Source organism: Oryza sativa, chromosome 10 (genome assembly GCF_034140825.1).
Source record: "Oryza sativa Japonica Group chromosome 10, ASM3414082v1".
NCBI classification, from domain to species: domain Eukaryota; kingdom Viridiplantae; phylum Streptophyta; class Magnoliopsida; order Poales; family Poaceae; genus Oryza; species Oryza sativa.
In genome coordinates this window covers 20,826,409-20,851,150 of record NC_089044.1, presented here as the reverse complement: position 1 = coordinate 20,851,150, position 24,742 = coordinate 20,826,409, and the positions used below count along the sequence as shown (strand labels likewise).

At 44.4% G+C, this 24,742-nt stretch overlaps 4 protein-coding genes across 6 annotated transcripts; 3 read left to right on the top strand and 1 right to left on the bottom strand.

Annotated features, from left to right (window-relative positions):
* The first annotated feature begins 425 nt into the window (after nucleotides 1-425).
* LOC4349141 (probable trehalase) lies at nucleotides 426-5,281 on the top strand. The gene is made up of 11 exons (NM_001423089.1): nucleotides 426-1,215; nucleotides 2,015-2,134; nucleotides 2,408-2,523; nucleotides 2,619-2,719; nucleotides 2,811-2,917; nucleotides 3,082-3,154; nucleotides 3,433-3,600; nucleotides 3,696-3,783; nucleotides 4,253-4,370; nucleotides 4,452-4,665; nucleotides 4,907-5,281. The coding sequence occupies exons 1-11, from the start codon at nucleotides 626-628 to the stop codon at nucleotides 4,988-4,990; spliced, it is 1,779 nt and encodes a 592-aa protein (NP_001410018.1). The 5' UTR covers nucleotides 426-625; the 3' UTR covers nucleotides 4,991-5,281.
* Nucleotides 5,282-8,477: 3,196 nt separating this feature from the next.
* LOC107276299 (uncharacterized) lies at nucleotides 8,478-11,867 on the bottom strand. Of its 3 annotated transcripts, XM_066304483.1 has the most exons (7): nucleotides 11,559-11,867; nucleotides 11,251-11,459; nucleotides 9,532-9,630; nucleotides 9,380-9,453; nucleotides 8,972-9,271; nucleotides 8,817-8,891; nucleotides 8,478-8,734 (listed from the first exon to the last, which is right to left on the bottom strand). In XM_066304483.1, the coding sequence occupies exons 1-5, from the start codon at nucleotides 11,809-11,811 to the stop codon at nucleotides 9,004-9,006; spliced, it is 903 nt and encodes a 300-aa protein (XP_066160580.1). In that variant the 5' UTR covers nucleotides 11,812-11,867; the 3' UTR covers nucleotides 8,478-8,734; nucleotides 8,817-8,891; nucleotides 8,972-9,003. The 3 variants fall into 3 exon arrangements, with proteins under 3 accessions (XP_066160580.1, XP_066160579.1, XP_015613438.1); XM_066304482.1 differs by having other exon boundaries at nucleotides 8,817-9,271; XM_015757952.3 differs by having other exon boundaries at nucleotides 8,817-9,271; nucleotides 9,385-9,453.
* Nucleotides 11,868-14,981: 3,114 nt separating this feature from the next.
* On the top strand, nucleotides 14,982-19,214 carry LOC4349140 (uncharacterized). Its single transcript, XM_015757318.3, has 5 exons — nucleotides 14,982-15,231; nucleotides 15,309-15,381; nucleotides 16,235-16,391; nucleotides 17,487-17,528; nucleotides 18,120-19,214. The coding sequence occupies exons 1-5, from the start codon at nucleotides 15,119-15,121 to the stop codon at nucleotides 18,995-18,997; spliced, it is 1,263 nt and encodes a 420-aa protein (XP_015612804.1). The 5' UTR covers nucleotides 14,982-15,118; the 3' UTR covers nucleotides 18,998-19,214.
* Nucleotides 19,215-20,132: 918 nt separating this feature from the next.
* On the top strand, nucleotides 20,133-24,458 carry LOC4349139 (plant UBX domain-containing protein 10). Its single transcript, XM_015759528.3, has 4 exons — nucleotides 20,133-21,097; nucleotides 22,890-23,060; nucleotides 23,465-23,668; nucleotides 24,058-24,458. The coding sequence occupies exons 1-4, from the start codon at nucleotides 20,303-20,305 to the stop codon at nucleotides 24,286-24,288; spliced, it is 1,401 nt and encodes a 466-aa protein (XP_015615014.1). The 5' UTR covers nucleotides 20,133-20,302; the 3' UTR covers nucleotides 24,289-24,458.
* The last annotated feature ends 284 nt before the right edge of the window (nucleotides 24,459-24,742 follow it).

Here is a 24,742-nt window from a genome sequence, read left to right as displayed (position 1 = left end):
ACACATATTTACAAACAAAAATTAATTTGTAAATGTTCTTAACGATCTAAAAGTAAACTTCAATAAAAAAAACCTAAAATAAACTTCAAATTTAAACTTGAAAATTTAAATTTTAGATGATAAGTACTCCCTCCGTCTAGGAACATAGCAACCTAGGACCGGATTAGACACATCCTAATATTAATACTGGATACTGAATATGTCGCATCCGATATTAGATTGCTATTTTGTGGGACGGAGGGAGTATAAGTATAAGAGAAAATGAGGCTGCAATTTTTTTTTACGGTGGTCGGCATGTTGCGACAAGCAGCAAAGCATCTCGAATCCATCGGCATCGGCGATGCCGATGTGCCAATGTGCTACCGCCCGAGGGGGTTCAAAAACCAGCCGAAACCCACGCGGCACGGCAGCCCATTAGCCCAAATATTCCGCCGATCGGCCCGCACCAAGTTTCCGGCAGCAGCAGAGGAGCGGCGCGCGCGCGTTGTCGTTCGTCGTCGTCTCGCTCGCCGACGCAACCAACGCAACGCAACCGCGACCGTTTCGAATTCGAGCGGTTTCACGCTCACGCGCGCCACGTTTGTCCCCACCCCACAGCCGCGGGGGTGATTAAAAACGGAAGCGAATGCCGCCTCGGCCTCCTCGTCCTCACAAACTTCTCGTTTTCCTCGTACTCTTCCTCTTTTCTGTCCCCTTACTCCGGCCGATTCACATGGCGCCCACCGCCGCGGTTGCCGGGGGTGGCGTGGAGGCGGAGGCGCTGCTGGGGCTGCTGCAGCGGGTGCAGTCGGAGGCGCTGCGGGCGTTCGGGCCGAACGACTTCGACCCCAAGCTCTACGTCGACCTGCCGCTCGCCGCCGACGCCAGCGCGGCGGCCGCGCTGGCGTCGCTGCCGCGGGCGGCGCCGTCGAGGGGCGAGATGGAGGCCTACATCTCGAGGTACTTCGCGCTGGCCGGGTCCGACCTCGTCGCCGCCGCCGACCCGCCGGACTTCGAGCGCGACCCCCCCGGGTTCCTGCCCAGGGTGGAGCGCGCCGAGGCGCGGGCCTGGGCGCTGGAGGTGCACGCGCTGTGGAAGGACCTGACGCGGCGGGTGGCGCCGGCCGTCGCGGCGCGCCCCGACCGGCACACGCTGCTGCCGCTCCCCGGCAGGGTGGTCGTGCCGGGCTCCAGGTTCCGGGAGGTCTACTACTGGGACTCCTACTGGGTCGTCAGGTCCGTACCGTACACCCTGCATCTCCGCATCCATCCATGATTCCGTCCCGCTTTGCTCCATTATTGGTCATCACGAATGCGCTAGATCATCACGTATGATTGATGAACATCTTTGCGTGGAGAGGAATAATTGATGAATCCAGGTTTCCACCAATAGTGCATAACATAGTACACAACACGTGTTCTTGCACTTGTTGTCTTGTTAGGTATGGCCATTTCGGGGGAACATGCAAGTGTCGAATCTCCAAAGGTTCACTTGTCTCTTTCTATGGCACGACCTGCTGGATACTGGGGGCGGCTGAATATTCTACAGGCAGTTGCGCTTTCCTGACCGGCCTGGTTGTGCCCATGGCCTATGGGGATATATTTTAGCTTTCCAGAATGAGGTTGTTGATTGACGCCGGCGTTGACAAAGCTCAGGGTGATCTGTCTTTAGATTTCTTAGGAAATTGCTGTGAGAGTTACCCCTCTATCAAAAAAAAAATCAGATTCATCCCTAGGATTTTTATTTTTTTTTGGATATGACGTAGTTCTTTAAAAAAAAAAGGTTGTTGTCAGTAGCATTTTCATGGAAATGGCAATGTAATAGTGGCTCTCAGAGTGTCAGTAAATACTGAAGATCTTGGTTTCTAATTCAGTGGCTTCCACAGAAAATGATGCAGGTCTTGACTTCATGCTTACATTTTTGCTAATACCGTAGTACCGTACAAGTGTACAGTACGCGCTGATCAAATATGCCTCCCAGATAAAAGTATTGATTTACAATGTTTTTTCTTGTTTGCTATGTCATTGGATGCAGAGGTTTACTGGTGAGCAAAATGTATGAGACGGCAAAGGATATCGTGCTTAATCTTGTGTATCTTGTTGAGAAATATGGTTTTGTTCTGAACGGGGCAAGATCGTACTACACTAACCGAAGGTGATAGCCTCTCTGCCATAGCATACTGTTTGGTAAATATGGTCTGTACTCTGTGCTTTCAACACAAAGTAGTTCATTTTTGTCATGTTGTCTATCTGCTGCTAAGGAAGTAAATACATTTTTTTTATGTGAAGTTTAATGGACCTTCATTAATTTTCCTTCACCGAGAATTACCTCCAGTCTTAATACTGCAAACTAAATATATATAACTTAGAATGCAATGTATTACTATATGGTCCTTATCTGAGACCTTGTCTTTGACTCTTTGTGCAGCCAGCCACCACTTTTAAGCTCCATGGTTTTAGACATATACATGGCAACTGGTGATATGGCTTTTGTGAGGAGGGTATTTCCCTCACTGCTGAAAGAGCATAGTTTCTGGATGTCAGGTAACAGATGACTGAAGCCACTTTACAGCATATTTACAATTTTGCATGATTGAACCAATCTCCCTATACAATGATCCTGTCATGTACTCATGCAGAGGTTCACAATGTGGCAGTAATGGACAATCATGGACGGGTACATAATTTGAGTCGCTACCAGGCTATGTGGAACAAACCTAGGCCAGAAAGTGCAACAATTGTAAAGTTTTGATGATGTTCACGATGTTAACTTGCTGGTGGCAATGGCAGCTTCTCAAGGATTAACTAACTATGGTCTGTTCTGAATTTAGGATGAGGAATTTGCTTCAAAACTTTCTACGGCTGCTAAAGAAAAATTCTACCACCAAGTTGCTTCTACAGCTGAAACAGGATGGGATTTTAGCTCTCGATGGATGAGGTTGGATGTAAAAAACTTGTTATTACCGATAGAAATGTATTTGTTTGACTGTTAATTAGTTAACGTGCACAGTACTAAAGAAGACATTATGAGCTCCAATGATATCAAATTCACTGTTGTGATGCCACATGCTGATTTCAGTTTTTCTTTAACTGCTTATCCAGGGATTCTACTGACATGACAACTCTGACAACATCTTGCATAATACCTGTGGACTTGAACACATTCATATTGAAGGTATGACATATAGCGTGTCACGATATTTGATTTCCAAACATGCATGACATACAGATTCAGCAAAGTATGGAGTTTGTCATGATATTCGAATTCTGAACACATAGTTTATAGATTCAGCATGATTTGTATGCATCAGGTTTAGAATGCTTTGTAGTTCGCTTATTCAATATTAATGTGCCCATAATAGCTAGAGATGCTTGTTGGGAAAAATATCCTTAATTGGTAAAGTCAACAATGCTCAGAAATTTGACATGGTCCTCACTTTGTACACAACTCAGATGGAACAGGACATAGCTTTCTTTGCTAAACTCATTGGAGAGAGCACAACATCAGAAATATTTTCAGAGGCTTCAAAAGCACGCCATAATGCAATTGATTCTGTTCTGTGGAACGCTGACATGGAGCAATGGCTTGACTACTGGCTTCCTACTGATGGAAACTGCCAGGTTTTCCCAATTGATATCTGTTGATCTCCTATATTCTTTTCCATTTGTGCAAGCAACCTTGATTTTATTAACTTGATGACACTACTATTTTACAGGGAGTCTACCAATGGAAATCTATCTCACAGAACCGCGCCATCTTTGCTTCTAATTTTGTACCTTTGTGGTTAAATGCTCAACATTCAGGTTTGTCCTGTAGACCCCCCATCCTTGTGCTTATCTTCTAATGCCAGGGTGTAATGCTTTATTCTGGGAATATCTAAAACTACACGGTAGTATCTGTCTACATATTTTTCATGAGTTGGCTGCCTTGTCCTGAATTTCCTTTTATGAGGTCTAGTACGAGTATCCCATGAAATTTTAACCACCAAATGGCTAGAAACTGAACAGTTAATGCAGACAAATCTTATAGAAAGTATCTAACACGTTTGTCTCTGTATCATGCTCATACTTCATGATGTGCGTCGGTCTGTCATTTATCTTACAACTTGCTTTCTTCATTACATGTTTATAACTGCTGGAGCTGTTCTTAGTAGTTAGTATTATAACTCTAGTGATCACATCACAGCTCTTACTCTTTTTTAAAAAAATAAAAAAAAATCTTTCACCCTTTTCTTGCATAGTTACTGAATAATATTGTCTGAAACATAATTAGGCTTGGAGCAATTTGTCGATGAGGCAAAATCAGTGAGAGTCATGAGAAGCCTCCAGAAATCAGGATTACTGCAACCTGCAGGAATCGCAACTTCCTTATCAAACACAGGGCAACAATGGTCAGTTCACTGGAAGAGCATTCTCTCCCTGAAACCATGTGGTTTCCTTCGCTTAAACAGGTTTCCTCTATTTTTGAACAGGGATTTTCCAAACGGATGGGCCCCGTTGCAGCATCTGATAGTCGAGGGATTGTTGAGGTCTGGTTCAGGAGAGGCAAGGGAACTTGCTGAGGACATTGCCACGAGGTGGGTGAGAACAAACTATGATGCCTATAAGGCTACCGGCGCGATGCATGAGAAGTACGATGTGGTGACCTGTGGAAAATCTGGAGGTGGGGGTGAATACAAACCCCAGGTATGGTTGTTTTCTTCTAAATTCAAGTAAAAATCCTTCCTGTGTTGTGCTCACGCATCAATAGAACATCTCTGTACAGTTCTGTACTCATGTTGTGACTCACAACATGAGTACAGAATTACTCATGTTGTGACTCCCTTTTCCTCTCATACAATGATTACGACACCAATAAAAGCAGAAACCGTGATCTCTTACCCTGCCTTTTCTTCTAATTTGAGCTGTTGAACATCTCTATTCGCAGACTGGTTTTGGTTGGTCCAACGGTGTGATATTATCATTCTTGGATGAATTTGGATGGCCTCAGGACAAGAAGATAGACTGCTAGTCATCATGATGAATGTTAAACCCCATCTTCGCAGATGCAGAATGTGGCTAGGCTAGGCAGGTGTTTTTGTGTGCAACTGTATATACACGGCTGTGCATTACACGCAAAGTTGAAGAGGCATTCTGCAATTCTGCTGTAGTTTTTATCTGACAAACATTTGCATTCAGATTTCAGAGCATCACCCGCAACTGTGTTTTTTTTTCTTTTTTTGTAACTTGCCCTTTGCTGTAACTCGTATCAAAGCTCAAAGCAAGAAGAATCTTCATGTATCTGATATGTTGTACATTTGTATCTGAATTCTGAAACTATCAAACAACATATCTAGTTGATTTATTACTCGCTCTTCCAGTCGCCTCTGCCTCGGCAAAACCATGGCCCGGGGAGTAGGGCGCTGCCGGCGAAGGTCACTACCGCAAACAAGTAGGCCGCAGCGCGTCGCTTTGATGGACGCCGCCGCCGGTCGCGATCCGGCGGACGCGGTAGAATCTCTCAGCGAGCTCGCACTCGTGCCTCGCAGGAGCAGAGGGGAGGAGCCAGAGCCGGCCAGCGAGGAAGGAGGCGCATGGCCCTGGTCATGGGCTCATGGCGGCGCGCCGGCGGCGAGGCGGGATGTCCGAGCAAAGGGGATTGTTTTGCAAAGTGCCGTTGCCAATTCACCTTGGATGGATCAGATCCGCCTATATTTGAATGCAAATGCTAACCTATGCTCATGGAAAATTAAAGGTGAAAATTTTATACTCCCTCCGTTTCAAAATGTTTGACGCCGTTGACTTTTTAGCACATGTTTGACCGTTCGTCTTATTCAAAAAATTTAAGTAATTATTAATTCTTTCCATATCATTTGATTCATTGTTAAATATATTTTTATGTAGACATATAATTTTACATGTTTCACAAAAGTTTTTGAATAAGACGAACGGTCAAACATGTGCTAAAAAGTCAACGGTGTCAAACATTTCGAAGCGGAGGGAGTAGATTACTGACCTTCAGATCTGCTTCACGATTCATGCTCTATTAAGTTTTTCCTTCAACTCTTGATGATCTTGACAAACTCCAACGAGCGACGGTGGTGACTCCGACCGGTTAGATCTTGGGGATAGGGTTAGAGAAAGGAGGGTTCCTCGGCTTAGAGGGAGGCGGGGGAGGCCTTGTGGGCGCTGGTGCTAGGAGGACGAAGAGGGTGCCAGTGGAGCCGCAGGGATGGAGGACGGTGGTAGGCAGTGGTAGCAGCGAAAGAAACTCAACCATTGGTTAGATGGTGACGAGCGGTGGTGGTGGATTCAGCGGCGAGAGCCACCAAAGACGGAGAAGGATGGGATGGGGGTGCTCGCTGTAGCTCAGCGAGAAACCATGGTGGGTGATGGTTGGTGGAGGGCTCATTGGCAGGTGTGATTGGAGGCAACGCGCTTGAAGTAGAAGGCGTGGGGTGGCGGCGGCGATAGTAGGGAGTAATTGAAGTAGAAGGCGTGGGGGTGGCGGCGGCGATAGTAGGGAGTAAGATGGGGGAGGGGTAGGGTTTGGTATATAAATGAATGTGTTGGTTGATCTGAACGGTTAGATTTTGATCAGATGGATGTGAAAATTGATTGGGATGAAGGGTCTTCTTGCCAAAATTACATAAGCAGTCCTATATTTGAATAGATGGTTGACAATTTGAGATATTCTTGAAATCAAGTCGCTTGCATTCTTAGTGATACTGTTTAGAATATTTTTTAACATGGACTTGAGCACTAAAAGTTGTATGTGGATTTAGAATAGGATATTCAATAACATAAGTCGCTAACAATGGTAATGACCCAATTTAGAATATTTACCATAACATAACTCAAATACTAGTAGTATTTAGATAAAGGGAAACACTCATCAAACCAATCTAAGTCACGCTATTTAGATTGGATGGTTAAAACTTGATCACACTAGAATCAGTACCAATGATGAAAACCTAATTTGAAATATTTTTGTGCATGAACTAAAGTGGTAGGTCTATATAGAAAAGGTGCTATGATCAATCTATTTAGCGATCATATGCGATCAACTTGATTTATATCGACGCCTACAAAAATCACACACTATGGTTTCTTGTGTAAAACTGGCCGTGACACTTTTCAACCTCTTGATCTGAACCGTCCAATGACGTCCAACGGTAAATCGGAGTATGGAACCAGTTCATTTCCCACTCCTAACCAAGATGATACTCGCACAAGGGTGAGAAAAGGGGGTTAGCTCTAAAGAACGCCACCCGCCACGAGAGGGGAGACATGGCGGCGGCGCTCCTACGGAGACGGCACCGAGGGGAGATGGATTCTGATAGCTCGAGTGGACGTCCACCCGTTTATTGCATGTCAACTAAATGGTTGCGCAAAATTTCCAAAAAAATTGACAAGATATATAAATATATAATATATTACTCCACAACCATGCAAGTTTAAATTCAACTTATACAAGTTGTAAAAAAAATAACAAATTTAACTGTAAATATACATATATTAATTTGAGTCTTGTTTGTTATTTTTGTTACAATTTATAGAAGTTGAATTTTAACTTGCATGTTTGTGGAGTGATATATTACATATTGGTCTATCTTGTTCTTTTTTTTCATATTTTTTTACAACCATTTATATGACATGCAATAAAACAGTTTCCCGACACCGAGGTTGCTGACACCAAAGACCATCCGCGCGGCGGCCAAAGCAAGCAGTCCCAAGGCATCCAGCTCGTGCCCCTCTCCCTCCGCCACGCCATCAAGCGGTACCTTCGAGGTAACACCCTCCGCTACCCCCCTCCCGCTCTCCCACACATCACCCGCTCGATGAATTGCTTGGCCTCACTGACGACACTTTGCACGACTGACTATGTAGACCAGGACAAGGCACAGATGAACCTGAAGGTGTTGCTGCTCTCGGCCTCCTTCGAGCGCACCAAGGGAACCTGCACCGAGCTAGCCGCGACTGCCACGGGCGGCGTGCTCATCGATGACCTGCGTGCGCCCTCGGGCTCTGAGCAGCAAGCCGCGCGGTGGAAGGTGCGGTATGCCTATGGAGATATTGGCCTTCAGTATCGCGAGTATGAGACGGTCACGTACGTTGCCTCCCGGATGCTGGCCATCTATGCCGCGTGCCACCGTGTGCTCCATGAGGTCCAAGAACAACTCTCTTTATTGTTGTTGTCCTCAGCGAGATGAATTTGTTTATTGGAGTGCTTTTCTCGACTGAAGCTTCGATTTTATAGGTTCGTCGGAGGTTATCAGATGTTGCGCTTGCCAAAGTGTTGGATTTTTCCACTCCTCTCGAGGGTTTTTTCCACGCCTTCGGACTAGATGATCTTTTCCCAGGTCTGGACAATAGGGGAACCCCGTGGTGAGCCGGGTTAAAATAAGCGACAGGGCTTAACCGAATACAACTTTTCCTATGGGCCGGGATTGTTTCCTCGCCGGGTTGATCCACGGGGGTTGGGCCATGACCCCGGCCGATTCCAGCCAAACCGAATATGGCCTAACCAAAATCCATAAATTATAAATGTGAAAATCTCAAATGTGTTATTACAAGTAAATATGATCACTTCCTTAAATAAATAAATAACTTGTATCCCTTGAATAAATAAATAAATAAGATTTATTGTTGTACTATATAAAATCTAGAGCGAATCGACAATCTTGTTTAGTTCCTTTTTCATATCTTCAACCATGTTGTTATCAGACAACAACAACTATCTCAATAATTGTCGCTTGAAAACATTGATGTTGTGCTGGACAAACAAGGAAAAATGTTTATTACTCACAAAGTAGGCACATATTTAAAGTTGTTAGCAAATAATGTAAATATCAAACCTGAGTGATTTTTTTGCAAGTCCTGACCCATTAAACCGCTCGATGTACTTTAGTACATATAGGTCGCATGAACATCTATCAAAATGAAATAAATAAGTGGTCCGTTATAGAGCAAGTAATAATTTGATGCATTTTGCTATTAATTAGTTATATACGATGGGTTTCTGACGCAAATGAATCCCCAGTGTTAAGGTGAGACCACACCCTGTTGAGGCACAGTAGCATATTGACGGCCGTCTAAGAGATCCAATACATGCTTCGCATGAATGTTTAGTTCAGGTTCTGTCACCTCTGAATCTAGTGTTGAGCTGAAAAAAATCTTTGAGCAGATAAAAGATGCACAATTCTCCCCTACAATATTCTTAAGATCCTCTTGCATACATGAAACGAAGGTAGCATCACCCTTTTCACTTGCACTTCTAGAGAACAGAAGCAAAAATTCTGCACATTTTAGCCTGAAAAAAGGGGGGGGGGGGAAAGAATGTGAGGCGAGAATTGTATTGCAAATTTATGTAAAAAGTATCATATGGTATTATAATGCAATGTGTATTGTATGGACAGACCTTACATTGTCATCTCTTTGTGTGTCCTTAACAAGATCACCAATTTTATCTAGTCCTTCATGTTCCTTGAAATCCTATAAAAAGAAAATGACGAGAGGTGAAAAAAGAGATAGGAAGAAGAGATGCAGCACACAGAGCTGCCCAAAGGGTACCATCAAATTTTCTGAAGAATCCACCATCAACGCCAAAAGGGTGTCCAGACAAGCTTTTTGTTCAAGCGTGCCCCGAGTCATCAGAATGTTCAGAAGTACCTGAGGAAGTTATAGGATAAGTATGAGATGATCACGGCAAGAACAATTTTTCGTAGCTGATAGAAAGAATGAGCAACAAAACAAGCAACCATAGTACAAGTGACCCAACCAGCTATGCTTTCACACAAAAGTGGAAATGGAAATGCATACCTCGAAAAAATTCTTTCAAATAAAGCCCGGCGAAATGCATATCTAAAACCTTATATCAATCTCTCTGAATCAAAAGAAAATATCTCCTGTACCCTTTTTGAAAAAGAAAAGGGTAGGAAATGCACGGAAATTGTTGTTAAGAAAATTGGATAAAAAATCACAGTATTTTTCTAATCGATTGATCCTGATGGAACATCAACAGCAATGAAAGTGCAACAGTGCACTTTGGCGCAATAATACGCAACAAATGATAAGCCTAAGGTCAATTGGTCACTACCTAAAACGTCGTCGTATATGAATGATCTGCCTTTTCTGTTTTTCAACAAATGACAGGACTGTACTCTCCTTATGGCACATAGACGCAACAACGGACATACTCTCCTTATGGTACAATAGTGCATTCATGTGCCTGAACAACTCTGATGCTGATATAGGAGCTGTTGATCGTTGTGACTGTACTTCCCAAGGAGCTGGACATTTTTTTCACTTCAAATAAGGACCCGATTCCCCAAGAAACAGTTTTGACTGAATGCAGTAAGACCACTCGTTATACTGTAAACATCTAAAATTAACCTGCAGAATTACATGCCAAAACCAGAGTTTCATGTATGCCCTTCCTTCGCTTCTTTATTTTATTTTCATTGTTTCGCAGCACACTTTTCATAACTATCTATCTATCGGTCCAGTACTCCTTGCTTAGTTTAGTGACATATCCTGTACGTTTTACCTTAGATATGTTTAAAAAGAAGCTGCAGGACTGATGCATAAATTAGAAACGTGCTCAGAAATCAAAGGCAGATACCGTAACCTGAAGTTTCACACCAGTTCAGTAGCTCTTAGAGTAGGAAACCATGGCTTTGTGTTCAAGAAAAAACCCAAACCATGTTCAGTGTAACATACACTGATATACCAGTCATTGCAACTTCACAAAATTACAAGTGGCATGAAGCCATGAACTACCCAACAAAGCTGGACTGATGCAAAGTTGATATGCTGTTCTGAATCTCTGATATCTCCTCCCTTCTACAAGTTAATCCTAAGTTCCTACCAGAAGTGAATTTGATCAGAACGCCTCATGCTAGGAGCCCCAGGACCACGAAATCCCTGTGCCTCAACACGCAAAGACCGTACTACTGTACTACCATTCGGCCAAATGGACCAAATCCTGAAGAAAAGCAAGCATCCAGAAAAATGAATCAGATGTTCTTTTGGCCCACCTCTCCGAGGACTCTCTCCAACTTCGCAAGCGAAGGGTCGTACTTGCACAGTTCTACCGTACTGATCGCTCACACACCATCAGAGTTAAGACGACTAACCCTACGTGACAGCAATTCCCCAACTAATGATAAATTGATAATTGCACGTATGCATTATCAGCAGCAGAAATTAATTCTAATTTGTGCGTGATGATTTTTATTTTTATTTTAATTTTTATCTGATGGAAGCAAATGAGTGGAGGAGAGAGTGCACCTTGACGGCGTCGTAGCGATGCGCGGCGGCGGCGCAGTCCCGGCAGAGGAGGCAGCAACCCTCGAGCACCCGGAGCGCGAGCGCCACCTCGGAGTCGGTGGCGGGGTTGCTGAGCTTGACGGCGGGCGAGATGCCGAGCACCTGCCCCACCGTCACCACCGCGTCGCCCTGCGCCCTCCGGAGGCTGTGCTCGAACAGCACCGGCACCACTGCACCCATGCATTGATCGATCGATCGATTCCATGACGTCGGCCGGTCAGATCACCGCGGCGAGGCGGAGGAGGAGGAGGAGGAGATGTGTCGCTCACCTTGGAGGTCGCGGAGGGCCTGGGAGTGGCGGAAGAGGCGGGCGTCGGCGTCGGCGGCGGCGGCGGAGCGGAGGGCGCGGAGGAGCGCGCGGAGGCCGCGGAGGCGGAGGAAGGAGAACCCCGCGGACGCGTCGCGGAGGCCGCACCGCAGCGACTGCGCCAGGTCGCGGTACATGCGCCGCCGCTCCGACGCCGTCGGCCGCCTCCCTCCCGCCGCCGCCGCCGCCTCATCCCCCGCCGCCGCTCCCGGCATCGCGGTGGTGGCTGACACCGTGCGCGAACGCGCACAGGCACAGTGATGGCGAGCGCGATGTGAGGCGAGGCGGCGTGTCGTTTGTTAATTTCGCGGAATGAGACGCGGGAGAGATCGCGTTGTCGCTTTTGATCGGCCGGGTGGGCCCGGGTGACCGGTCAAGGACTTGTGTTTCTCGCGGGTTTGGATTTAACAAACGGGTCTCAGCCCAGTAGCCTTGGCGGGCCGGATAACGCGAGCAGGAATCTTGGCATCGATCGGACGACCACAAATTCGGCTGTAAAAACAAAGAATTTCAGCAGGCTGTTCTATAGCAAATCCCTTAAGAAATATAAGAATAATAAATTGTATTACTTTCTCATTCTTTTATTTTAGATGGAAGGAGAGTTTCTTCCATTTAAAATAAAAGACTTTTGCTGATTTTATTTATTGCTATATCCAATTTATAGAATTGATATCCCGTTTAATTGATATCATTTAGCAAAATGAAACATAGTATATTGCATCTATCTCTTAGCTCGAGAATTTCACGGTGTAGAGTTATGGTATAAGAAATAGGCTATTAAGTAACTCTAAATGAATTATGGATACATATGTATCCTTAACATACTGAAATAACTGTCATTTTGTATCAATTCCAAAACAAGTTAATCTAATATGCGATATGATATATCATAGTACTACAAAATTTGGATAAACACTATGTAGATTTGTATTACTAAAATATGCCACATCCAGTATTATGTTAACTTATTTTGAGATGAAAGAAGTAACACTCTGAAATGTATCTAATGAAATCTTAAATTATTATATTTTGAGACATACTATGTAATATAGAGACCGAATATCAAGAATCAAGAATTCGATTAGGCATGTCAGCGATGTACAAGTACAGCATTTTGAAGAAGTTCTCTTATACGTGAAGTTTCTCTCTTTGGGAGCACTAACTAATAGACATTGACAGCGAGTCTAGAATTATTTTTCAGCTACTAATTTCTAATGTATCACTTCACACAATCAAAGATTGACAGTTGACACCTCTACAGTGATAATCTTTGCGGGGGTTGTCACTTGTCACTGAATTTTCTTGGTACAAAATATGGACTTTGGCATCTTCGGTTCAGAGATTAAGAAGATCATTTTCAAAAAGGCTAAAATTTTGCTATGTCTTTGGACCAAAGCACGAGCTATAACATAATATGGCCTTTTAGACTCTAGAAATTGTGGTACACATCATTACTTTGGTCCTATGTTTGTTCCACGGGCTGTGCTTTGAAAGCCCTGCGCCGGACTATCTTCGGTTGCATCTTGCGTTTAATTAAAACGTGAGAAAAATTTACAACATATCTGAAATATAGGGAATTGAATAATCTCTTGTGAATTTCTGCATTTCAAAGTTCAACCGGAAATTTAGTGGAGTACTACTCCGTTTTATATCTGATTTTTTTCCCCGTAAAACTCCTGTTCCAAATGGAGGCTGAGTTTTTTTAGAGGGAACTGGAAGCTGACCCGCTGACCTGGCTCTGGACTTCTTGGTTGGTCCAACTGAGGAGCCATATCGTAGGCCCAATCCAAACTACTATTGGCCCATTTAGGCCTAATTACTGCTTGGAAAAAGTCCACTTTGACTCTCTTAATTGTTCACCGAATCTAATTCGGACCCTTAACTAGAAAACCAGGTAGGACGACTCCCCCAATTACTAAAACCGGTACAAATCGACTCCTCTAGCGGTTTTGGAGGGCGGTTTTGCTGACGTGGCGCTTACGTGGCGGCGCTGACCTGGTCTTCGTCCCACGTAGCGCTTATATGGCATTAGAATTAAAAAAAATCTATGGGACCCATCTGTCATTCACACATAAAATATATTGTGAGACCCACTAACATATGGGGCCCACATGTCATCTTTCTCCTTCCCTTCTTCCTCCTCCCTCTCTCTCCCTTCTTCCTCTTTTCTCTTCCCCTTCGACGCACCCCGGGAGCGGGAGCCGAATCAGCGGCGACGGCAGGCGAGGGCCGGAGTGGCGACGACGGCGACACAAATGCAGATCGGCCTCTCCGCCAGCCGACACCGCGCGCAGCTGCTCATCTTCGTGTAGGGGAGAGGGGAGAGGAGGTGGCGGAGGACATGGCGACGGGATAGAGGATACCGTCAGCGGCGGTAACATGAGAGCGGTTGGTGAAGTGGAGAGGCAGCGCGGCGGGGCGAGGAAGCTGCGGCGGTGAGGAAGGCACAAGGAGCGGCTGGGGGGAGGTGGCGGCGGCCGGCGCGGACGGGGAGAGAGAGAGAGGGGGTGGATGGGGCTGAGGTCGCCGGCGAGGTGGCGCGGACATCCTGAAGTGGAGAGGCTGGGTCCTTCCTCTCGAGCGACGGTGGAGAGAGAGAGAGAGAGAGAGGGGGGGCCGCCGCCGTCGTCGCCACCACCACCACCGCCGTTGCCACTAATCCGCCTGGCCTTCGCGCTAGCCTTCTCCACCGTCGCCGCCATCACCGGATCGTGACGACGGTGCCGCGCCCCTCCACCACTGTTCCGGCCCCTCACACCACCACCTCCGCTCCAGCGCGCACACTCCCGCCCGTCGCCGCCGTCGCCAAGCCCGACCCCTCTCTTCCTCTCGCATGCAACGCCGGCCCCCAGGAGGGAGAGGGAGAGGGGGCCGCCACCGTCGCCGCCACCACTCCACCCGGCCTTCGCGCCGGTCTTCTCCACCGCCGCCGCCATCACTGGATCTGGATGAGAAGAGGAGGAGGGACGGCCGCAGTCCACTGCTACCGACGCGCACGCGCCCCCCGGTGCCGCCCAAGCCGTCGCCCCATCGGTCAATGAAAAAAAGAGCCCACATGCCAGTCCTGATCTGACTGAGCTCACGATGGCCCACTGTCAGCTATCTATTTCTCACCATCCTCAGTTGAGTTAGCAGTGTTGACCACGGTCAAGGTGCCACGTCATCGGATACCGCCCACAATACTGCCTTCGGAGTCGATTTGTACCGGTTTTACTAAATGGGGGAGTCGTCTTACCCGGTTTTCTAGTTAAGGGTCACGAATTAGATTCGGTGAACAATTAAGGGAGTCTAAGTGGACTTTTTCCTTACTGCTTAATTATACTCACGGCCCATTTCCAAAAAGTTGCGCTCTTTTGGGCCAGAGGCCTATTCCCACTTGACTTCCGCTCCTCTTCCTCCAGCTTCGAGAGAAATCTCCGAACCCGCCGCGGCGCACACCGGAATCCACCGCCGACGCTCCGGCGCCACCGAGGGAGGGGGTGAGGAACGCGGGGGAGAAGCGTCGTAGGCGAGGTGCCGGCGATGGAGAGGGAAGTCGTGGTCTCCGAGGACGCGGCCGCCTCCTCCTCCTCCTCCTCCTCCTCCGCCGCCGCCGCCTCGTTCTCCCTCGCGGAAACCAGGGTCATCTGCCGCGTGTAAGCCTCGGCGTTCCTCCTCCCCGGTCTCGCGCTACGTGCCTAATCGTGATCGTGTGAGCTTACGGTTGTTGCAGGTGCCAGAAGCAGTTCGCGCAGTACACTTGCCCCCGTTGTAACGCCCGGTACTGCTCGCTCCCGTGCTACAAGGTGCGTGCGATTTCCCTCTCGCTTCTGCTGCTCCCGTACTGCGGGCTTCGTGCTCTTCGAGGCTCGCTGCTTGTAGAACACCTCCAGGGAGGGTTCATGCTCGTGTTGGTTTGGTGTCGTGGGTGTCTCAGTGAGTTAGTGCTGACGCACACAAGGTGTTTGTAGAATTGCAGCAATGAGTTCGTATACTTTTTGGAAGAGTAATTTTGGTTTATATGCTAAAAGCGTATATCTGAGTCTGGTACAAATGGAAATGGTTAAGTTACTTGCAGTCACACTGATATGGTGCATTTCCGTTGCTAATTAGGCTGCAGAAATTCCCTCCTTGTGCTGTCCAATGTAGTTTCATGAAAAGGGTTGCATTACTAGCTGGATGGCTAATGTGCTGAACTTAAGAAATTTCAACTATCATATGGAACAGAAAAGATGAATTGAAAGCGCATTTGTCCTTTCCAACGGCATAGGTTATTCTAGTTCCTCACTATGGGTCTGTTAACATTTCAAATGGCCACATGGTGTAAACTTTCTGAGGAGGTTGGAATTTTTCTCACATTCATTTAGATACCACCAATATACCATACAACAGCATTAATGCTACCCTGAGTGGATTGTACCAGTGTGACTGAGACTGTCAAATGATTGTTGAAAGAGAATACATGTTTATCTACAAAACAACAACATCGATTTAAGGGGTCTGCTTATATGGGTGCAATATATCTAACTCGAGGAATTTACCATCTACATAATTGACTAGTGAATTTATGCATATTGATCTCAAGGAATAATGATGTTTACATTATTGCACCTTTTACTTTTGTAACCTCTTATATCTTATATAATTCTTGTTCTGTAGGGGCATAGTGTTCAGTGCACTGAATCCTTCATGCGTGAGAATGTTATGGATGAGCTTAAGCAGATGCAACCTGAAGATGAATCAAAGAAGAAGATGTTAGACATACTTAAAAGGTTCCACTTGGAAGAAGAAGATATGGATTCAGAAGGCGAAGATGGTATGGTTGATATGCATTCTTTTACATTATGTCTGATAGTCTATAAACCATTAGCTATCCTTTTCTGTAAATATAAATGATCGGGATTTGTTATTGGTGATGAGGATGTTGCAAGTGCTCAGATTTTCCACCTTAGGATTGCATCTGCCTCACTCTTATTGAAACCATTATTTTTATAAAGCGTGAATTATTGCTTGTGTTTCTACTTATTTATATTGCGCTTACGTGAAGTATTACTATTTAAGATTTTATGGTCAAATTGAATTTTTAATCATTCTCTCCTAGTTTGTTTGCTCTGAAAACATATTATTATTAATTTTTCTATTTGCATGCTATTTCACTCTCAAAGCTGGTAGTGGTAGAAAAATCATCTACTAGTTTGTCAGCATTAATATTTGTACTCTTACTGCTGAACTTGGTAGTACAGGAATGGATGTTTGTATCATGGAAAACAATAGAAGATGTGACGACTGTAATACATCTAAACTTATAATTTCATTAGTTTAAGGCCTGACTGGTTTCTGTTTACCTATTTGTCATCTAAATGGTTTCGAGTACTCTTCTAGAAGATCATACTTTCTCTAACACAGATAATATGTGATAATATATTGTCTGGTCAGTGCTTATTACTAGTTGTGAAAGTTACCATTTCTGTTCAGTTTCATAAGGAGATTATTCTGTTATGTCATCTCTGTTTTATACATAAAATGTTATGGTCGGGCTGACCTACCAGAGACACGGAAGGCTGTGACTCCTGCCAGTTAATTGTACTCTATATCACTAAAATATTATGAACAAAAGCCTAGTACTGAATTACAATTACCTCCTACTATTAGGAAGGATGATCCCCTTGCTAACTATGTGATTATGTGGATTGTATAAATTTTTGCAATAGCTCTTTCAATAATCAAATCTTTGTTTGGCGCATCTAGCAGATTTTGGGCTTGTCTAGTTTTGGTTATGATTTAATGAGTTATGAGGGCCTACCTGTTGTGAATTGGTTGAGGTGATTATGATTGTTGAGTGGTGCATATGCTATATTTTGATATGTGAGGATCTTTTCTTTTGACATGTCATACATGTTTTGTCCTGCAGAGTCAATTCTGTCAGAGGAGCTTATTCAAAAAGTTATGTCTGGTATGTGTGTACTTCTCATGCCTTCCTAATGTGAATAAACCATAGCATTTCACAGTGCTCTTATTTTTATTTATGAAAACCTAGGTATTCTTTAAACAATTGCACTAACCAATCATTTCTTAACACCTTTGTTAACTAAATTTTTTTTGCAACTAGTATAAGAAAAAACAAATAACTGATTTAAGATAGACAAATGCTTGTGAAGGGAATTCAGAGTTAGACTTACCAATGTAAATTTTCATGTGAGAATTACGTTCAGTATTCCTTTCCATTAAAAGGTTGTGGATCAAACAAATTGCATCTGTAGTATAAGGATAACTTAGCCTGCCAAATGCTGGCAAGCTGTCCTTTTTTGTCATTTTTACATTTACCTCTGATTATTGTATTTTCATGTTGAGTAATTGCTTCATTTCTTGAAATACAGTATTCAAGTTCTGTTCATGTGGCTCATTTTTTCAATTTTCATGCTGGATGATAATTTGGCCTTGTCATTTTTGGGATGGAACTTTTCTAAACAAGCAAATATTGTTATGTACTTCAAGTTTTCTGCTGAGCTCTCATTAGATTAATATTTGTTTGTTCTTCAAACAGGAGATGAGATCAAGCTTGAAGACCTCTCTGATGATGAAATCAAACGATTTCGTCAAGCTCTGGCTTCAGGTGAACTCAGCAAGATGATCGAGCCATGGACACCATGGTGGAAAAAACCTTCCGCTAGATCGATTTCCCTCAGTCCAGATGGAAGCCAGCTTATCAGACAAGTGAGTGTAGAAGACACTGATACGTCAGATCCAATGGCTGACCCAGAGTCTAGCATCAGTGAAATCCCAGAAGGGCCAGAATCTGCTCTCCCGTCACTCGAACAGCTAACCAGAGCGGAGCCATCTCCGCTGCTTGCGGTTCACTTGGTTGATATACTGTACAGTTACTGCTTCACACTTCGCCTCCACAATGGCGATTGGCGCTCTGATCCTTTTGGTGCCTCTACTGTTGCGTTGTCTGTGTCAAAAGTCATGGGGGAGGATGCTAAACCTGAGACAGTATCTGAAGCCCTCACGGCATGTATAGAGGAGACATGCTCACCGGCTTACAGGCACACCGGAGGTTTCAGGTTTGCTATAGCTCTCGTGGATGATATCATCAGCCTTCTCACGTTAGGAGGCAATGCGCTTGTTTGTGCCCTCTGTGACTTCCGCAGGCTCATTCATATCGGTGAGAGGATGCTCAAGGCAGAGAAATTGGGCAAGGCGGAGCGATCACGGAGCACCCAAAAGCTTCGTGCCGCAGATAGGAAGTTGTACTTCATGACATGCTGGGTTCATGAGCAACCAAATGAGGCATGGTCGTCTTTAGCTCGCCTCGTTGAGGTGCAGAAAGCATCTCTGGAGGAGTTGGATTGCGGGAGTCAATTTCAAAGGGCTGGTAGAAAGAACGATGCCCAATCCAAGGTTCTTATTGAGGAGATTTGAGCGTGAGAATGTATTGATGCAAGTGATACTCATAATCTTCTTACCCCTATATCAGCTGTATCATGTATGGCTGTATAATCTTTGTTGTAAAGAACTTCGGATGTTACTTCCCCATGAGTTTCTGATGTCAAATCTGATATGTTAAAGGAGTTGTATGCAATTCTGAAATCCTGATATGAAAGCCATATTGGCAGAATTCAGATGCCAAATTCTGCAATTCTGAATTGTTGATCAGGTTTTGTTGTCTGTTCTATTGGCAGATTTTGTGTTTGAAAACTATTTCTGAACCTTATGGTGGCAGTTTCGCTCGTACTGCTTGTTGATCAGTACGAGTAGCTGGCTAGTTGCAAACTTGCATTACGTAGTTTTCATGAAAAGAAGAACAATCTAGAAGAGGCAAGCAAATTCTGGTTCTAGTCCCCACAGTTTGCGCCTTTGTGACGCTTGTGGCCGCTGCTGGCTGATGCTGATTGGTGGTAAGCTTCAACCGATTCCAATCGGCGTCAGCACGAAACCGTAGTATAAGTACAAAGTACTTTTCTGTTCCGGGTACAACCGTATACTAGTCATCAACTCGGTAGTCAAATTTTACATCTTGTTTTTAAACATGTCAAGACCCTTTTCACTTTTGTAGGACGTGTTTTGATTTTAAAAAGTCAACTTTGAAGATTTTTAACCAACAATCAATAAGCCCCCTTTAAACTTGGTAAAACGCAGCAAACATAAAGGAAACAGAAAAATTACAAAACGCAAAGAAGAATGATAGTAGTGGTTTGAATAAACCACATGAAAACACAACATAGGAATTGGACGGAAAGAAACAGACTAATCAAAACAAAATTTTCAAAAGATTACAATTCTTATTAATTTCCCGTGAAAATCTATATTCACTGAGACATTTTTAAGGAAGTTCATAAGACCTGAGAAGTTTCAATCCAATCTTTTTTTCAAAGACCAAACATGGACTTTTTTTATTACAATTTGGAATCCTACCAAAATTTTCCCAAAATTTAAAGGAAACTTAAACTACTTCAATGTGTTTTCACGCACGATTATTTCATTACTTTATACGCGTATATTTTCCGTTGCTTCTCGTGGTTTTTATCCGATCGCGAGACGAGAGCAAAGGAAGATCAGACGTCACCACTACTGACTCGTCTTCCTCCCACCTCGGTCGCGCCCCACGATTAACTCCGCCCCTTCTCGCCTCTTCCTTCGTGCTAACTACTACCGCCGCCGCCGCCGCCGCCGACGCCAAATCCCCAAACCCTAGCTCCGCCCTCGGCCTCGCCGCCGCCCGCCGCCATGGCGGAGACCGTCGACGACAAGGTCAGCTACTTCCAGGCGGTCACCGGCATCTCCGACCACGACCTCTGCACCGAGATCCTCGCCGCCCACAACTGGGACCTCCAGCTCGCCGTCTCCTCCATCACCGCCAACCCCTCCTCCCCCGACCCGGCCCCCTCCGCGCCCCTGCCCCCGCTGGCACCGAGGGAGGCGGATTTGGTCGCGCCGCACCTGCCTCCGCCTCCGCAGCAGCAGCAGCAGCAGCAGCAGCCGGGGATCGCGTGGAAGCTCGTGACGCTCCCCTTCTACGTGGTCTCCGGTGGGGTTGGGCTCATCGCCGGTTCGATCCGTCTCGGTGCCTGGGTCGCCGGAGGTGTGCTGTCTCGCTCCCTCTCCATCCTCGGCCTCGCGCAGGGCGGGGGCGGAGGAGGCGACCGGCTTCTCGAGCTGCCCCCGTCGGCGGCCGAGGCGGCTGACTTCGTGGCGGAGTTCGAGCGCGAGTTCGGCGCCGGCCGTGGCCCCCACTTCGTCGCCGAGGGCTTCGCGGATGCGTTGCAGCGTGCGCAGCGCGAGTACAAGCTTCTCTTCGTGTACCTGCACTCCCCTGATCACCCGGACACCCCTGCCTTCTGCGGTGGCTGCCTCTGCGCTGAGCCAGTCGCGGCCTTCATAGATGAGAACTTCGTTGCGTGGGGTGGTAGCATCAGGAGGACTGAAGGGTTCAAGATGAGCAACAGCCTGAATGCATCGAGGTTCCCTTTCTGCGCGGTGGTCATGGCGTCTACGAACCAGAGAATTGTGTTGTTGCGGCAGGTATGGTGTTGATGTGCTATTTATAATGTCTGAGAAATATGTTGGATTTGTTATCTAAGATCAGCTGCTGTGCTCCTTAGTTTATGTGGTTTCTGACTGTGGATTATCACATTGACTATAGTGTAGAGAGGCGTTTGTGTGAAACAATTCAATTTGTTGGGGGTTTAGTCCGGCAATGCTTTCCATTATTAGATCAACTTGTTATGCACCATTTGTTACAAAGTTCTCATCTGTATTAATTACGATGTTTTATTTGGTTACGACATGCCATTCCTGCGCTTTGAGAACATTGAGATGCAGTTGCGAGAGTTAGGCCATTGTTATGCATACAGACCCGGTTGCCATTTACAGTAGGATTAACTTTGAGTATAGTTGCTTCCTATATCATAGTTGTTTCAGCTTATTGTTTTCGAAGTGTTTATGTTGTTATAACTTAAAATCCATTTTGTGGATTTGGTATGTCTGCAATATGCTTTCTTAAATTAGATGTGTCATATGTTCTGTAAGTGATTTTGTTTCATGAATTAGAGTTGTTGTGACTTTGGGAGCTGATTTTGTTTCTCATTGATTTGCTTGGTTAGGATGAGATTTAGATGGGAGTCTTAGTGGAATTGTTTTATATATACTCAAATTCCTAGTCCCCAAACTATTTTATGGGATTAAATGGTGAGAGTTGGGCATTCAAATTTCTAAGCCAAAATCCCCTCACTTTAAGAACTACAATCCCTTATCTCATTCCCACCCACCAACTATCATGTGCAAAACATGATATAGGACACTCTGTCATTTACTCATTTACATCATCCTTGATAATTGCATTAGCTGGAATTTTGTGCAATACTCATGGATTTCAGCAACTACTGCTGATGATACTAGAAATTTGGTAATTATCTTTTCCTCTTAAAGTACCCTAGAAAACTAAGTTAATACATATCCCAAACTGGAGTTTTATCTGAATTGAATGTGTGAAGGGTGCTTTGGGGAAAAAATGTTTTACCAATGAGCAAGACAAATTCCAAATTTTCATCATTACCTTTTCATTTTAGATTTTTTAGGCATTCTCCTTTATGTTCTTTTAAATTTGTACACATTCACAAAACTTTCCTGTAGATAAAATTTCACACATAATATTATGGCAGTATCGAATTCTGTTTGCTTGACTACTGCACTGTGTTGAAACTAGCAGGTGATATATTTTGTTGTTCTAGATTGTTACGTTGATAGGTGAGAGTAAAAGATCAGGTTTTGTTCACTGTGCTGTTTAACAAATATATGCATTGTTATTAAAACTTGACTTGCTGTACTTGCTTTTCTCTGATACCCCATTTTATTTAATATTGTAGTCCATAGAATTCGTAGTGCGTGTATTCTCTATCAACAATACATTGTGCAATAATATAATCATCCAGCTTCTGTCAAGGCAGTGTTGCTGCTTACTCGCAAGTAATCCTACTGTTTGTTAGCACCACTCATTAGTATTTGAATGCTATTGCCAGGACTTATGTTAAGTCCTTAACGATGTTTTATTCTAGATCAAAATCGTGCAAACATCTTGTTTCCTTCCCAGCATTTGTGCATCATGCGTGATTATATTTATACCCCTAGAGCTCATCAGCTCAAGGCAGTTACTATGCCCCACATCGTTACTGGCATAACATTAGTCATTAATGGATCCAAAGCTCTGTACTCTTTTTTCTTGTCGTTTCAAAGTACCTTAGTATTTTTTTTCTGCTACCGTACAGTTATATAGTTGATCAATATTGCTCATGCATTTTCATTTTGTGTTCCGAAGATTGAGGGGCCCAAATCACCTGAAGAGATGATAACAACTCTTCAAGGGGCAGTTGAAGAATGCAGTGCATCACTCGTTGCTGCTAGGATTGATGCTGAAGAGAGGCTAAACAATCAACGCTTGCGTGAGGAACAAGATGCTGCTTATAGAGCTGCACTTGAAGCTGATCAGGTATGCTAAACTCTGGAGGCCATTTCTGTTCTTATATTATTGATGCGCTTTAGTACAAGAGTATGCATGCTGTGTAATATGGGTTCAACGATAGGGTCTGGGGTAGTTACATGACAATGGGGAACTAATTTATCTATATATTACACCTTGTTTTCATTTTCTTCAGCTAAGGGCATTGTACCGTTCTAAGGACAGTATTTGTGCATGGTAATGGGCACACTAATACATTAGTTAGTGAACTGATTAAAGCAGACCATAGAACGGTGCATACAGATTTTCTGCCAGTATTTGAATGTTTTGAAGCACCAACTTATTGAGCAATTCCTTCTCTCTTTTTTTTTGGTAAAATTACCAGTCTAGGGGAAAACGATTTTGGTTGGTCCTAATGGATGTTGTTGTACCAGGCCAGGGAACGCCAACGGAGAGAGGAGCAGGAAAAGCGTGAAAGAGAGGCTGCAGAGGCTGAGAGAAAGCGCAAAGAAGAAGAGGAGGCTCAAGAAAGGGCTGCCCAAGAAGCAGCTGAGAAAGAAGCCGCTCTTGCAAGGAGGAGACAAGAGAAGGCCATGGCTCTTGGAGCAGAACCTGAGAAAGGACCAGATGTTACTCGAGTATGTTCACATTCTTTGTCCATCTTCCTTATCAACCTGTTATGATCTTATTCTAGGATAATGTGCTGACAAGTTACAACCACATTTGTCTACTTTTGATGACTAAATACAATACAGTAGCAGCTATGCTAGATTGCTTTTATTAGTGATGCAGAAGGCTTCAGTAAGCTTATTCATCTCTGTGGAGCTACATGATAGCTTTGAACGCAACACATCATGACTAATTTTTTGATTTGTACCTTCACAAACCATGCATTCTACGTATAGGTGGTTTGTTTAGTAGTAATTTTCTTTAGATGTTAGCACAGATATTTCTAAACTGCTGATGATCTGCGTTGTATCTGCAAATTCTTTGGAACTAATAAAGGACCGTGCTGATGATTTTGTAGGTTCTTATAAGATTTCCAACTGGAGAGCGCAAAGAAAGGAGATTCAACAGTTCCACTACCATCACTTCACTGTATGACTATGTTGATTCTTTGGACTGCTTGAAAGCAGAGAAGTACAGCCTAGTTTCGAACTTCCCGAGGGTGACATACGGTCCAGAAAAACTCTCCCAAACGCTGGAGGAAGCAGGTTTGCATCCGCAGGCGAGCTTGTTTATTGAGATAGAACAATGAGGTGTTAAGTTTGTAAGTTCTGAACGGAAACCTGCAGGTATAGGTGCTCCTTTTACAATTTATTTAACAACAGTGAGGAACTTCTTGTATGACATTATACTGAGAAATGTCTTCGATGCAAATCTTCTTTTGTGCTTCTCATTTATATTCAATAAATTCACCTTCACCCAGATCAACTGACTTGAGCAATGTTCTTGTAAATATACGTTTATGTGGCCATGTTTGAGACTCAGTCCTCTAGTACGTGGTATTGAGTGAGATCTTAAATGCAGCAGACGGAATGATACATTTGAAATTGATTTTGTTGGCAAGAGTTTGGCTCTCCATGCCTTAGTATGAAGTGTATACGCGTGATTTAACAATGGGAAAACAACTGTTTGAAAAAAAAATCTACTCAATACATGGGAGTATGTATGTAACGTGCTAGGGTCTTGAAAAAAAAATACAGGGTCTC

What these genes read in the sequence shown, in the direction of transcription:
- LOC4349139 (XM_015759528.3), top strand. Translation starts at nt 20,303, where the DNA reads ATGGCGGAGACCGTCGACGACAAGGTCAGCTACTTCCAGGCGGTCACC. An exon ending in GAATTGTGTTGTTGCGGCAG is followed by an intron (nt 21,098 to 22,889) that starts GTATGGTGTTGA and finishes TGTGTTCCGAAG; the next exon opens with ATTGAGGGGCCCAAATCACC. An exon ending in CTGCACTTGAAGCTGATCAG is followed by an intron (nt 23,061 to 23,464) that starts GTATGCTAAACT and finishes TTGTTGTACCAG; the next exon opens with GCCAGGGAACGCCAACGGAG.
- LOC4349140 (XM_015757318.3), top strand. Translation starts at nt 15,119, where the DNA reads ATGGAGAGGGAAGTCGTGGTCTCCGAGGACGCGGCCGCCTCCTCCTCC. An exon ending in ACCAGGGTCATCTGCCGCGT is followed by an intron (nt 15,232 to 15,308) that starts GTAAGCCTCGGC and finishes CGGTTGTTGCAG; the next exon opens with GTGCCAGAAGCAGTTCGCGC. An exon ending in TATTCAAAAAGTTATGTCTG is followed by an intron (nt 17,529 to 18,119) that starts GTATGTGTGTAC and finishes TTCTTCAAACAG; the next exon opens with GAGATGAGATCAAGCTTGAA.
- LOC107276299 (XM_066304482.1), bottom strand. Translation starts at nt 11,811, where the DNA reads ATGCCGGGAGCGGCGGCGGGGGATGAGGCGGCGGCGGCGGCGGGAGGG. An exon ending in ATTCTTCAGAAAATTTGATG is followed by an intron (nt 9,454 to 9,531) that starts GTACCCTTTGGG and finishes TTCTTTTTATAG; the next exon opens with GATTTCAAGGAACATGAAGG. An exon ending in CAAAGAGATGACAATGTAAG is followed by an intron (nt 9,272 to 9,379) that starts GTCTGTCCATAC and finishes CCCTTTTTTCAG; the next exon opens with GCTAAAATGTGCAGAATTTT.
- LOC4349141 (NM_001423089.1), top strand. Translation starts at nt 626, where the DNA reads ATGCCGCCTCGGCCTCCTCGTCCTCACAAACTTCTCGTTTTCCTCGTA. An exon ending in TCGTACTACACTAACCGAAG is followed by an intron (nt 2,135 to 2,407) that starts GTGATAGCCTCT and finishes CTCTTTGTGCAG; the next exon opens with CCAGCCACCACTTTTAAGCT. An exon ending in GCATAGTTTCTGGATGTCAG is followed by an intron (nt 2,524 to 2,618) that starts GTAACAGATGAC and finishes GTACTCATGCAG; the next exon opens with AGGTTCACAATGTGGCAGTA.